Below are 14,197 nucleotides of genomic sequence, written 5' to 3'. Positions count from 1 at the left end.
TAACATCTTTTCATAGCTAGTTTTCCTTTGTTAAAATCATTTCATCATTCTCACACTTATAGAGATGTTCCCTCTTTAAACTAATTTAATGATTTAAGAAAAAAACCTGGGATTTCCTTTTGTTCTATTCTCCACATTATTTTATTTAAAAACAAAAGAAAAAGAACCCCACATCTTACTGAAATAAAAGTATACCCAGAAACCCTAATAGACATTGTCTTAATACCAGGCATGTTTAAAGTTGCAAAGAAAGTAAACCATAAAGATCAGATGCATGTATGTCTCTGAGAACTACTTCAATTACTAGGTGACATTAAAAGTATTTTGGATTCATTAAAAATTGAACTAAGTAGCAACAGACTAGTAAAATAATTTACAAAAACAAACCTATCTGAGATGCACATCACTAACTACAATCATGTTCCTTGGTATGTTTCCTATTAATACATCAGAGGAGAATAACAAAGCGTTGAATTAAACAATTAATCTTTAGCCTGTATTTCCTGTGTAAGGCAAAATTTGTGTACAATGCACATACAATCAGAGTAGGAAATAATAATTCAAAAATGTTCCTCTCATCCTGACAAAGGCCAATTTTGTGAAATAAACAAAAAAAAAGCCTTTCAGTTTCAGGATTCCAGTCAAAGGTAAAAGCATAGTTGCTGGACAGTGAGTTGCCGTACAGTGCGTAATATATGATGCAAGCTAGGAACAGCTGTTGTCATCTTCTGAGTACACATCTAGCCAAGTCCTAATAATGTATCTTTTTGTACTTCTGAACTGTCTATGAACATTTTAAATAAATGTTATAATAATATAATCTCTCATCTCCTTCAGAAGAACTGATCTTGATATACCAACCCTTGTGAATACGGGTCATAAATCCCAGGAAAACAAAACTACTATACTTGAAAATACAGTTGTATAAATCGAGAATTTCTCTTCTATATGGAGACAAATGACAGTACAATGCTTTTTTTTTTTTCTTTTCCTCCAAGGTCTTTGTTATTTTTATAAAGGCTAAGCAATTTCTTCAGAAGCCTAGCAGACCTGCAGGTAATTCCAAATTAAATTTGCCATAAAACAAATCCATGCAGTACAAGATCCAAAGTGTAACAGTTAATTTTTGATTTATTACTAATAAAACAAAAACCTACCATCTGCAGCTTCTTCTTATCCTTATTAGCATTACTGTGTGCAGCCTCAATTGCAGTATGGTGTTTCCATGCCAATTCTTCCAAGGTCTTGGAATGAGCCTCCTTTAACTGAGCAGCCTCTCCTTCCAATCTTGCTTGTAATTTTACCAGCTCCTTCTCATAATATTCACGCTGTGTTTCCCTTGCTTCATTTACTTTCTATAAAATACAGGGAAAAAAATCTATTCAATGGTAAAAAAATCTGAACAGTAGGAATAAAGAAAATACAAAAATATTACTGATGACATAGATCTGCAAAAAACGAACTTCCATATAAAATAAAGTGAGCAAAAATTAAGCACTGACTGCACGATTCAATAACCAAAAAGGTAATTTTAAAAGATCCATGTAAAACAACATATACTTATTAAAAACCTATTTTTTCCTCTATTTAATATGGGAAAACAGCAATCAGGTAATAAACCTATAGAGAATTTCCGTTCAGTATTTTCAAACATGTACAGTGCATTTTCAGCAAATGGCATTTTAAACTGTTCTTTAATCATTTCACATTTGTTCTTCCTCAGACAATTTAGATACTAGATATACACACACAAGGTCATAAATCAAATGAAATTGTTAAAAGATTGTTCAAAGCAGTCTGAACATCATCTAATCTGACTTCCCTCTAATCTCACTTTACACTCTACATTAGTCTTTCTTTGTTGCTGCACAAGATATACTTGAAACATACTGGTCATAGTCCAGTCATATAAAACAAAAATCAAAGCACAATATTTTTTTTCTGAGAATCCTCATTTTTTTAGTTTTATTCAATTAAAGCCAATAAGCTGTTTAACCTTCTCCAATGCCAGAATTTGCTGCCTTTGTCGCTCATCCAGGCTCTGTGTTTTGCTTTGTAATAAATTTCTTTCCTCTTCCAGCTGGGACAATTTTTCCTTTAATCTAGATTTTTCTGATTCCAAGTCTCTGATTGTAACTTCTTGAGTCATTTGAGTAGCTTGAAGCATTCCAATGTGACCTAAAAACAAAACAGCTCTTTAAAACCTCATAGCAATGGTTTCATGTGATTGAAGTGCACATTCACACTCCAGTGATAGTACAAATTTAGTGGAAGTTTGCATATGGATCTCCCTTGTCTACACTGCAATACTTATCACTTGTTTAGTTTTATTGTAACATGTCCACCAACAGTAGAGGACTTGGTGCTGGGGCTCCTTTCATTTCAATTTTCCTGATTCAAAGTTGCATATTGACTCCCAAAGGAAAACAGAAGTAGGCAATTCTAAGAATACTGAAGAACTGCAGAACTCTTCCCAACTAAACCAGCACATTCTACCCTACAATAAGATACACAACAGAAAGCAGAACACTGATGTCTACAGATAAACGTCATTGTTTTATCAAACTCATAATTTAGCTGGCATTCTGGATACATAGCTTTAACTGCTGTTAAACTTATGTAATCACATTTTCTTTTGCTATAGAGATACGACTAAAAGATGTAACAAAACTCATTCTCTCTATAGTAAGGCATTATCTAAATCCTTGCAGGTTGAAGGCTTCCTTTAAATTTCTTTATATATCTTTTTTTTAAAAGCAAACAAAAAAACCTCACAAACAAAAGAAGTGAAACTTCAAACTAGGCAATATAATGATCTGTCCTTCAGATAACCAGTTGAAAAAGGTTTATGATTTCAGAGATTTCTGGCTGTTCTTCTTGATGTACATCTGTATTATTGAAAATACTACCACTAGGTAACTGACTAAATTTTAGTTATTTTGGGAGAGGCTTTGCAGTGAATAGCAGACTGTTTTGGAAAAGAGGATGTTTCTTATTTGGTTCAACTGAAAGATCAGAGGTATTGTTTACTCAGAATAATTTTTTACTACTTTTTGTAATCTCAATTTCTAGGAAAGACTGTTGTTTCCCCTCTCATTTTATTGTAACTTTCAAAGATGACAGATTTAATGAGAGCTCAGTTTTAATAACAGAGTATTGCTTTTAAATTTAAGTTACTAAGAAATCGCTAAGAAACTATACGCTGTTTCTCACACGACAAAAATTACTGAGCTTCACAATTCATTTCCATTTGTCTTTAAAAGCAAGATGTGCCAAAAACTGTTTTAGCCTTCATTGCCTCTGGACACAGATGCGAAGGGAAGAGCTGTGGGATATATAATGAAATTGGAAATTAAAAATGCCTAAAAATTAATAGTAATTCCATTAAAAATGCACACCTCTAAGTGTACTAAGTCCTGAAGAATTCTAAAAATCATTTCGACATTTTTGTTTGTAAAACCGAAAACTGAAGAGGAAAACAGGATAATGGATACGCTTAGGTTCTGTAACATTTAAAAAAAATCCTTATTTCAAAAGTTCAGCCATTTAAGAGAGGTATTCTCTAACCCAGAATTTTAGAATGTAACAAGGAGAATAATAAAACAAGAATTTTCAGTTTGCCAGGAAGAATGTCATACATATTTTATTGTAAGCACACACACACTGATCTAGAGCTTTTGTCCTAACAACACCTACACACAAGACAGGTTACCCATTCCTCATGCTCTACACAAAAGGTATGAAATGCAGCAGTTTCCTTACAAGCTGGGAATCTCAGGATAAATGGAAGAAGAATATATTAAACACTCAAAAGAGACTGAATAAAATGTTCTAAAATTGCAATACGATGAGTAAATATTCTTTATGGTAATTAAGTAAGAGAATTCAGTTTCTTTGAGGAAGGATTTTTGACAGTGTGAGCCGAAAATCAAGGAGATGGCAGTGGGCCAGTGTCAGAAACCATTTCCAAACAGGCTGGCAACAAATTACATCACATGGCATGGCTTGGTGGCACCACTGCGAACAGGGATCCTTGCTCTTGTTCCACAGCGATGCGCTATAAAACAAAGATGTACTGCTGATAATGCCACTGAGCTTGGCAACAGCCAAGGACACACTGGGACTTCTGGTAAAGCTGAAAACCACCGTGCCAGAGGAGGCCAGGGCTGGCCTCAATCACAGGCTAGCTGACTCCATGCCATTGGTAATACAGAAAAACAACCCGGGTATTGAGGTTTATATCCACTACGTTTGGGGTGGTTTGGTGAAACCCTGCCATGCTTCTGCCTAAGGAATGAAACAGCAACAGCTTTAGAGTGTGTAGGACAGGGTTTTTTTCCTCCAGAAGTCTTGGATCATGAATTTTTCTATGAGTGCCTCACAAAACACCTTTTGGAGGGTCAGATTCACCTTATACGTTCTCTCGGCAGCAGGACTATTCCTTTTAGATGTTTGATCTAATAGGACTTTGCAGTCTTGGGCTCCTGCTGGTCGCTATATTGTTCCAACATATGGCCTAGACTGTTCCTGGGCTTGTGCTAATTTGTATGGAAAACAATCAGGAATTGCTATAATTGGTCTAGTTGAACAAGGCCAAAGATAAGCAAGGACCCCTTTTTAAGCCAAAAACTGTACCTATTGTTTAGTTTCCCAAGCTCAGGTAGTAGGGCCCATGTCCTACCACTGAGCAATTCACTAGGGAGACAATGCCAAAGAGGGAAAAAAAACCTGCACGTGTACAGTCAGGTCTTAAACTACTTTTTGTGCCTTTCCACATGCCAGCAACTACAAAAGAGCAAAGAAAACAGCTATAGAGAAAACCTTAAAGGATTTACTATTCAATAAGCTGTAAGTCTTCTGACAGTAGGTATAAAGCAAAGTATCACAGCATCAGCAAAAAAGAAAAGGCAACTGAATAAAGGTAGAAGAACAGGAAGCATGTCCCAGTGACTATGTGGAGAACAAATAGAGAACAGAATCATTCTGTATAACTGCAGTTTCAAGGCCTGAAGATATATACATGCCATGCGAAGTAGAACATTTGGACAAATAAGCACACAAAAAAAGAAATTTAAGTACAATACCAAAAAAGTTTAAAAAACCCCAAAACTTGTTGGAAATTTCTATGGAAAGCATTAAACAGTCTTTAGGCACTGTAAACCTGCATGAGGCTGACAGAAAAAGGAAAGGCTAGAATAAAAGGATGAAGTTCATTTCCAGATTAAGTTACTGACATACATACTGGCTTTGAGAACAAGATCAGTGGCTTGCTGCTGTAAGCGCTCTCTAGCAGCTGCGAGCTCACTTTCCACTTCTTTGTGTTTGCTTAACAGTGACATCTCCTCCTCCTTCACATCATCTAGCTGTTTTTGTAGAACCTAGAGGAAACACGTAATACCTGTTACCATCATATACAATCACATAAATTTAGAAGAGCATTAGGTTAAAAGGTATAGAAGAGACCTTTCAGCAAACAAGTTTTATTCGCATAAAAGCTGAAATAGTGTAATATTATTGCCAAATTTATTGTGTATTATATGTAATGCTTCAAAAATATTTTTTGAAGAACAAGACAGTGGATACATGGCATGACAGTAATGCATAAGAGAAATATGACAATATTCTAAAAGGTATATGAAAAAATAGAAATTATAAAATGGTCCACAGAATTTGGGGGTCAACCTCAGAAACCTGGTTTCTGATATCTGAGAGCTTTTCACGTTAATGAATACATGATGTGTTCACACCAGTTTAGTGTCCTTCATTGCAACTCTGAATGTTTAATACTGACTCAAATTAAGCCACGCATGGAGACGCAAAAAATGACAATTGCAATAAACCCACCTCCTGAAGCCCCTTGCAGAAGAGGCAGAGATGTGATGAACTGACCGCAGGCCCCCTTCACTATCCCCCTGCATCAATGCAGGGGAAAAGGTAGAGAACGGGGAATAAAGTTAAGCCCAGGAAGGATGGAGGGGGGCGTACAAAGTGCTCTTTTAAGATTTGGTTTTACTCCTCATTATTGTTCTCTGACTTGATTGGTAATAAATTAAATTCCTTCTTCCCAAGTCAAGTCTGTTTAGCCCATGATGGTAACTGATGAGTGATCTGCTCTTATCTCAACTCAGAAGCTTTTCATTATAGTCTCTCTCCCCTGTTCAGTGGAGGAGGAGAGTGACAAAGCAGCTTTGGTGAGCACTTGGCATCCAGCCAGAGTCAACCCCACACCACACACTAAATAAACTGTGTTGGAGTTTAACACAGTAAGCAGCTAAGTATGACACTGCCACTTTCTCACTACTGCCAAAGTGGGATGGGGAAGAGAACTGGAAGGATAAAAGTGAGAAAACTCGTGGGTTGAGATGAAGACAGTTTCATAGATAAAACAAAAGCTGCACACACAAACAAAGTAAAACACAGAATTCATTCACCACTTCCCATGGGCAGGCAGGTGAAACACAGGAAAGCAGGGCTCCATCAGACATGACAGTGACTTGGGAAGGCAAACACCATCACTCCAAATATGCTCCACTTTCTTCTTCCCCCAGGTTTATATGCTGAGCATTATGCCATATGAAATGGAATATGCCTGTGGTCAGCTGGGGTCAGCTGTCCAGGCTGTGCTCCATCTCAGCTCCTTGTACACCCCTAACCTCCTCGCCAGTGGAGTGGGGTGAAAAGCCTACAAGACCCTGACTCTGTGTAAGCACTGCTCAGCAATAATGAAACCATCCCTGAATTATCAATGCTATTTCTAGCACAAATCCAAAACGTAGCACCCTACCAGCTGCTGCAGAGAAAATTAACTCTACCTGAGCCAAAACCAGTAACATACTGAAAACATGCAGTATTTCAGTTGCTACTTTTGAAAACATTGTTAATCAAACAAATAAGTTTAAAAGATACATAAATGAAAAAAATTTAGAAGATAACAAGCAAGTATGAGTGATGGAAAATTAAGTCTACACACTCCAATAACCTCAACCTGCCAGCCACATAGGAAGATCACACCTACAGGAAAAGAACACTGTCTTGGGAACAACGTATCATCAGTCTCACCTGAACATTGTTTTCTGCTGTACCAAGAGCCACCTGAAGTTTTTGGCATTTTTCCCGCAGACTGGCAGCTTCATCCTGGACCATCTGCAATTCAGTTTTAAGCTTTCCCAGATTCTTCCGTAACATACTTTCCTGGTTCTGAAATTCTTTTCTTAGCTCCACTTCTTTCTCTTTGCAAGCATGTAGACTTTCTGCTGTAAAAAGCTGAGATCTTTTCAAAGAGTCAAGTTCATGCTCATAGAACGACTGTGCTTTGCTGAGTTTGCCTTCATAGTCCTCAATGAGCTTTTTTCTTTCCAGCCTTAACTCTTCAACTTTATTGTTCAAGTCTTCCAGTTCCAGTCTATGCAATTCCTCTAGTTTCTCTTGCCCCTTACTTAAAGTAGCATTCTGACTCTGATGAGTTTTCAGAAGTTCTTGAATTTCAAGCCTGTGGGCAGCTTTTAAGTCTTCTAGAGCGGTACGCTTGTCCTTCTCATACTGTACTTGCAACTGTATGAAACTTCGTAGCCTTTCCTCAAATTTCTTTCTGATCTCTTCTACTTCCCTTGACATGGTCACTACACGTTGGACATGCTGAGCTTCTGCACAAAGCTGCATATCTTCAACTCTATCCTTATATGCTTCAAATTCTGTTAAGGCCTGATGTTTCATCTTTTTGTGATCTTCTAGTGACTCTTCCAAAACCTGAATCTTTCTCTTGAGATCCATTTCTTCTGCCACTTTATTTTTATACTGCAAGATCTTCTCTCTGGTCTCTGCAAGAATTTGCTGGATTTCTTCTTCATGAGCATCCTTGAGGGCTTGGATAGCTGCTTCATGTTCATCATTTTTAGTGTTCAAAGCATATATGACCTGCAAACATGAAATAATACTGTATCAAGAGAAAAGGCATTCTTGTTATCTGTTAAATCCTAAGAAAAGCACAGCTTGGTACTCTGAAAGCTACTTCATCAACCTGGCTCATTTTCATCATACAAATAAAACACTCAATGTTATTAAGGATGTAACTGCATAAATGCTGCACCAGTCATGATATTCTTATACATCTCATAGAGTAGAGTAGTTTTTCTGTTCTCTTTAAACCCCTAATTTTCCTAATGAAAGATCAGTCTTTATATCCATGTTGTTGCTGTAAATGCCACTGGGAAAAAGTACATTTAAAAATGCATTTTAAAAAAGCCCCAAATTTATTTTAAATGGTTTAAAGCAGAGACTATTGAAAAATTGAACAAGAAGTCTTCTCTTGGAGAATAACACAAACAGTATATATTACAACAAGAAATTTAAGTGGAACAAAAACCGTATCTCAAATCCCTCCTTTCCAAATGCTACCTGTCCTTAAATATTTCATTTCAGAAACATCTAAAATGCAAACACTAGTTATTTTGGATTGAAAGCTTGACGGTTGCCCAGATACAATTTCGCTTTTGACAGCTTATCTAGCAAGCATTCTGTGTATTCTAAGGTCTAAGGTCCCTAACTACATAAATTCACTGACTTCCCAGCTAGTAAGTCAGCTGAACAGAAAAGTTCAGGGCAGGGCAGCCAGCAATCTGGGGAGCCCAGGGAGCTAAGCAGTTCAAGAAGGCTGTGAAAGCAGCAAAACCACCAGCATTTCAATGAAAGTTTTAAGATAACCAGATATATCCTATGGGATGTTTCAACTGCACCACAACACAGTAGACCATCTTGGTTTTTAACTAGGAAGTGTGTGTATCTGTAACTGTGTGTATCTGTATCAGTGAATAAACTATTCATGTAATAGGTGGTGTTAATTCAATCATTTGCCTCAAGAACTCCAGCAATTCTCCCCACACTTCCTAGATACGCTACAGGCAGCAGAGCTATAAAACACATCAGAACAAAAAACAAGACTTCTGATTAGTGTAACTTGTGTATCTTAAAAATTGACAAGAAACACCAAAATGAACAACAAAGAAGGAGCAGGGGATTTTCTTTTCTTGCTGAGGACAGAACATAGACCAGTCCTCCATCAGCATTCAACCAGGCAACAGAGGAACATTGCACTGACTTGCCCTCAGGGCTGGGAACTGTGAAGAAGGCTCAGCATTGCTCTCCTGACACCAAGCAAAGCCTCTATGTCCCAGACTAGAGAAAGTGTCTACAGTCAAGTGCTCAGATGAGCTACTAAGCTCGAAAGAGTTCTCATAAGTGAAAGAGCTGCTTGAAGATTTTGGCCATGGTGTTCTCTTGTTTGTTTGTTTGAACAAAAGACCAGACACCCTATTTTAAATTTTATGCCTGAAATAACATACCCCATTTTATTACCAGTGCCACAAAAACCCAAAAGGACAGGCTCTAGATTACAACAGAAAAGAAGAAAAAAGGAAAAGAAAAAAGTTCTGAAACAGCATTAGATGTCAAAAAACCCAAACCCACCAGCCTCACATATCTTTATATAGCAAGGAAATAATTTTAAAATACCACAAAAAACACTTAAACTTATTCTAATTCAGTTTTTCTGAACATATGAACATGCTATTTAATGAAAGACGAAAAAACATAGGTTTTCCATAGTTTTGGCAACTTGTTTTTAGTACTACTTAAGTATCTGTGGGCATCAAAGACACTTTTGGCCTTCTTCCTCCCCAGAAAAAAAAAATTCCTATTTTGAAGGCATTTTGTGGTACAGTCTCACAAAACTCTGCCAATACATTGCAACAAAACGACAACTAAAATGCAATCCATTAGCAAAATCACAACAATCACTGAAATGCCCTTTGCACAAAGTTTCAACCTTTTATATTCTTATTATCTTTGGTGATGCCAACAGTAGCTTCTGATAACAAAGCTTTAACCTCCCTTCTGTTACCAACAAACACTCTCAGCTGTTGGATCCCAAAGGTTTGTTTCCCTGTCATTTTAATGGTGTCTGGTGCTCAACTCCTCTGTTCATATCAGAAATCGTTTGAAAACAGAGGGTTTGGGTGTTTTGTAAATGTCATGTGCATTATCTTGCATGACTAGGCCTTAGTTTTGGTTACAGAAGTTAAACAATTGAGTTTAAAAGGTACTATAAAAAAATAAAACTCACACTAAGGATCAGGTCATTATAATAAATACTTGCAGAACACTGGGTCAAATCCTACACTCAAAACACCCCTCGACTCTTCTCTTTGTGCATAGAAGTGCCATAATGTTCTTCAATTCAGGCAGTGTTCCAGTCTCAAGTTATGCAGCACTATGATCTGCAGAAAGTATAAATCATAAAGCATTTTCAAGGGTATTATGATTTAGCAATGGGAACTTCATTGAAAACTCCAAGTGAAAAATAAGTCTACGTGCAATGACACATTCAGAAGATATCTTGACATTTTCATCATCGACTTGCTGCTTACTAAAAGCACTGAACAGCAACAAATTCAATTCAAATTCAAGCACCACTCATTCCCTAAATGAAGGGCATCGGTATCCTATGGAAAATATAAAAATAAAATGCATGCAACTGAATGTTGCATCCTGTTTTATAGCAGCCTGAATTCCAGCTCCATCACATTACTATAAACCTCAGTATTCTTTAAGAAATGGAATAGCTGTATCAGATTTTATCTTTTAGAATTTGATGCACTGTATTAATACAGGAACACAGGGAAAGAAGTCTGTACTAACTGAAGCAAAAGCAACCTAATAGCACTTGAATCAAATGCAAGCAGAAATTGAAGTACCTTGGAAAAAATTAACACATTTAAAGTTCTAGCTAAAATAAATAGTTCCTTCTCAAGTAAGTTTCTGGAAATTGGAAAGCAGTAAGGCTGCAAATGTTGGAGGTAGGTAGATAAGTTTTGCACTGTGTTTTTAAATCAGAGCATGAACTCCTGCTAAGCGTGCTTGTAAATGCTTTTTTAAATGCTTTAAAAAATACCAGCAGCTTTTTCAGTACAACTGCATAATACTAAGAAGCATAAACTGCTCATTTGAATAATTTGTATTTTTCCAGCTCCACCCTAAATGCACATAGTAATTCTTATCACGACTGAAAAAAAATCTCACTTTACTGTATTTTCAGTCAGCATATCATTTCAGAAGTACAGACTGAACCATACTCTCCAAGGATATCAAGACTGCCAGCTATTACATTTTATACAAAATGCTAACATTATTAATAAATTTTAAAATAATTTTATTTCTTAATAAATCTATATTTACATATTTATATTAATAAATTTATAAATGAAGACATTTATCGAAATGAATAATTATTATTATAAGAATCTACTGAAATACTATGTGTCTCCTGGTCTGAAGAACTACAACAGAGTAAGTTAGTAACAATAACAGTAATAACCTTGTTTATGCCAGTAATTATTGGATTGTTTAGTTATATTCTATGCGGTGAGGTGAAGCAAGGCAGTCCCTGCACTAGCTTTGGTGTCTTGAACTACATGGAATACAAACAACAATTGCTGTTCCACACTGTGGCTGAAAGGCAAAAGTTTGGCTGAGAAATATTTTTTACCCCAAACCAGATGTTACAGTTTGGAAAGCTGACCAACTCTTGCATGGTCAGCTGTACTTTGGTCATCTGCTCCTGCCAGCAATTTAGTCACGATGGAATGCTTTTCTAATGACAAATGTGTGGTTCACCTTAATACTAGGATTGAGTGCAAATATATTTTGCAGCACAGAAAATCAAAGTCTACGATTCTATGAAAATATCTCAAAAAACGTGCACAGTTAATTTTCTCTAATTTTACATCAAAACAAGAGCTGGCACCTTTGAGAAGAAAACCTCACTATGCATCTTACCCAAACATCAACCTTATGACTTTGGTAAACCTCCCTTTCAGACCTGATGTGTGGGACCCTGGGTCAGAGCACTGTGTTCAGCCTTGTTCAGGTGAAGTGTTGTGTTCCCCGTGCTCCCAGGGTGCTGCTGCCTGAACACCAGTCTGAAACACCAGAGCCTTGGGAGGTATCCCCAGATTATTTATTGCTGTCTCTGGAATGAACCACACAAGTACAGTGCCAACAAATAATTGCTTGTGCATAACCTGCTAATGATTTGGAAGACGGGGACCAACGAGTATGACCTACACTCCTCTGTGGGTTCTCTGCAGGTAGGTAAGAATTGCTACATGCAGGAAGTAGTAAGATACACTGAGAAACAGTAAAAAGTGCAGAAGGTTGCAAACAGAAAAGTTCTACAAAATCAACAAGAAACATGAAAAAACTTGCAAGCATTATCATGAATTAATTAATTTTATGTAGAAAAGTCTCCTCTATGATAGACCAGAATAAACGTATTTTTTGGTTACAATGGATATTGCATTAATTTTCCTCCTTCCTGTTGACCAAATAATGTCAACAATGAGACATACATTATATTTAAGCATTTAAAATTTATATATTATGATCAACAGAGGGTCACTTCAAGACAAAATAAAATAACCAAGTTAATACCCAGAAAAAGGTTGGTTTACAGGACAAATTTCTTCTCCTAAGTACATCATAAGAATACAACGATACAGGAAAATATTTCAAAGCTACTTAAAAGAGTCTTTCATAAAAGCTGACAAAAATCACAGAGTACAGTCTTACTATACAAAAGTTTTTTATGTTACTATATATAAAAGTAGACAGACAGTTATAATGTGTACACCAAAAAAAATTTCAAACCTCAAAACTTATGTATGCTCATCTTTCATTTTTTTTTTTTTAATTCTAACTTAAAAAAACATCCATTTATCCAGAAAGATCTTTTGGTCCCTTGCAGAAAATCTCGTAAATAGAAGATGCTTTGTCAATCAAGATCTTTTTGTTGCTGATAACAAAAACAGAAACAAGCCTAGAACTTTAGTTCAGGATTTCTTAGACATCACAAAAAAGTGGAAGGAAGACATTTGTTCTTCAGCTACCTGGTTCACTGCAAGTCTTTCTAAATATCTGGGCCAGTGCATTAGGGGCACGGCACGATGAGCAGTGAAGGGACAAATGTGGTCTGCAGCTATAAAAGGAGTGTCCCCTACCAAAAGCAGCTCTCCCCAAAAAACTGGTCTAACTATACCAGTCTTCCTTTAAAATAAAATCCACAGTGGGCAAAAACTTGCATTTTATTCCCTAAAAAACACACTTTCACATGAAATTTATTATTAAAATATCCTTTACACTGTTTAACAGCCTTCATGTGTTAGCTCAATTCATGCCTCGGTAAAATTTAGTCTTTTATCCCTTTAGAAACTCTGAAAAAAAGTACTGGATTATTTTCACTATAGCAACTAGCTTTCCAAAGCAATCTCTAATGACTTTTGTTTACAATTAATTGCTTAGAGAATGACGCTGTGAAGCTCAACATAATTTCTAAGTATTGAGCCTTAACACATATCCACTTCTGCCTAGCGCTCTACCTTTGGATAAGAACAAATGACACCCATTTTTCATTTTCACACTTGCTCCTAAACATTTAGAATTAATTTTCTGTAAAAGAGGGTAAGTCAGAGACCATGCACTGCTCACCAACATCTACACTGAGAATAAAACACAGAGGAAAAATTAATCTTTTATTTTCAGGTTTCCCAGTGTTTAATACCATATACAGTAGGTATAACACCTCACAGGGGCCCAAACACCTAGAGGTGCTTTCTTCATGCTCCTAAATACCTGCTTGTCAAGTACCTGAAGTCTGATGAGCTGATAATCCATTTCTACTTTCAGAGCTGCCAGGTACAGATCAGCATCACATTAAACTACTTGACTTGCAGTCCCTTCCTGTGTTTTGTTTATTTGTGTATGCCCCACACTGAAATATTAACTCTTTTTAATTGTCTGAAAATCCTACTGGTTTAAAAGATCTGCTTGCATTTACAGCTCAGCATGTTTATAAATTACTACAGGGCCTGTACCTCAAAATTTAATTATGAGAAGAAGGCATGCCACATTGAAATTAATTGTGGGGCAGGAGATGTCCTCACCCAAAGAAGAGGTGCAGAACATGTCTTGGCACAGGGACAGAGTGGTCAGTGTGGTGTGGCCAAACAGGTCATTCACTGTGGCCTTTTTCCTTTCTCCTAGAGTAGTACCAGACAGCAAATGAGAGGTTTTGTGGGAGCTTATCAGGAGGTTTATGCTACCACAGCCTATCTTGGAAATATGAGCTTTGTCCAAATCCAGGAACAGG

At 36.6% G+C, this 14,197-nt stretch overlaps 1 protein-coding gene across 5 annotated transcripts in view; it reads right to left on the bottom strand.

Annotated features, from left to right (window-relative positions):
- FAM184A (family with sequence similarity 184 member A) overlaps positions 1 to 14,197 on the bottom strand; it is a 73,748-nt gene that overhangs the window by 39,131 nt on the left and 20,420 nt on the right. For all 5 annotated transcript variants that reach the window (XM_085056092.1, XM_085056090.1, XM_085056088.1 and 2 more), the window contains exons 2-5: positions 7,060 to 7,914; positions 5,243 to 5,378; positions 1,997 to 2,178; positions 1,158 to 1,355 (exon numbers count right to left, since the gene is read on the bottom strand). In XM_085056092.1, coding sequence (XP_084912218.1) covers positions 1,158 to 1,355; positions 1,997 to 2,178; positions 5,243 to 5,378; positions 7,060 to 7,914 — 1,371 coding nt within the window. The remainder of the gene's footprint in view (positions 1 to 1,157; positions 1,356 to 1,996; positions 2,179 to 5,242; positions 5,379 to 7,059; positions 7,915 to 14,197) is intronic.

The sequence above is a fragment of the Lichenostomus cassidix genome, chromosome 3, assembly GCF_008360975.1.
Source record: "Lichenostomus cassidix isolate B80296 chromosome 3, HeHo_3.0, whole genome shotgun sequence".
Classification (NCBI taxonomy): domain Eukaryota; kingdom Metazoa; phylum Chordata; class Aves; order Passeriformes; family Meliphagidae; genus Lichenostomus; species Lichenostomus cassidix.
Note: the sequence above shows the minus strand (reverse complement) of the source record. Positions and strands in the feature narration are given on the sequence as shown.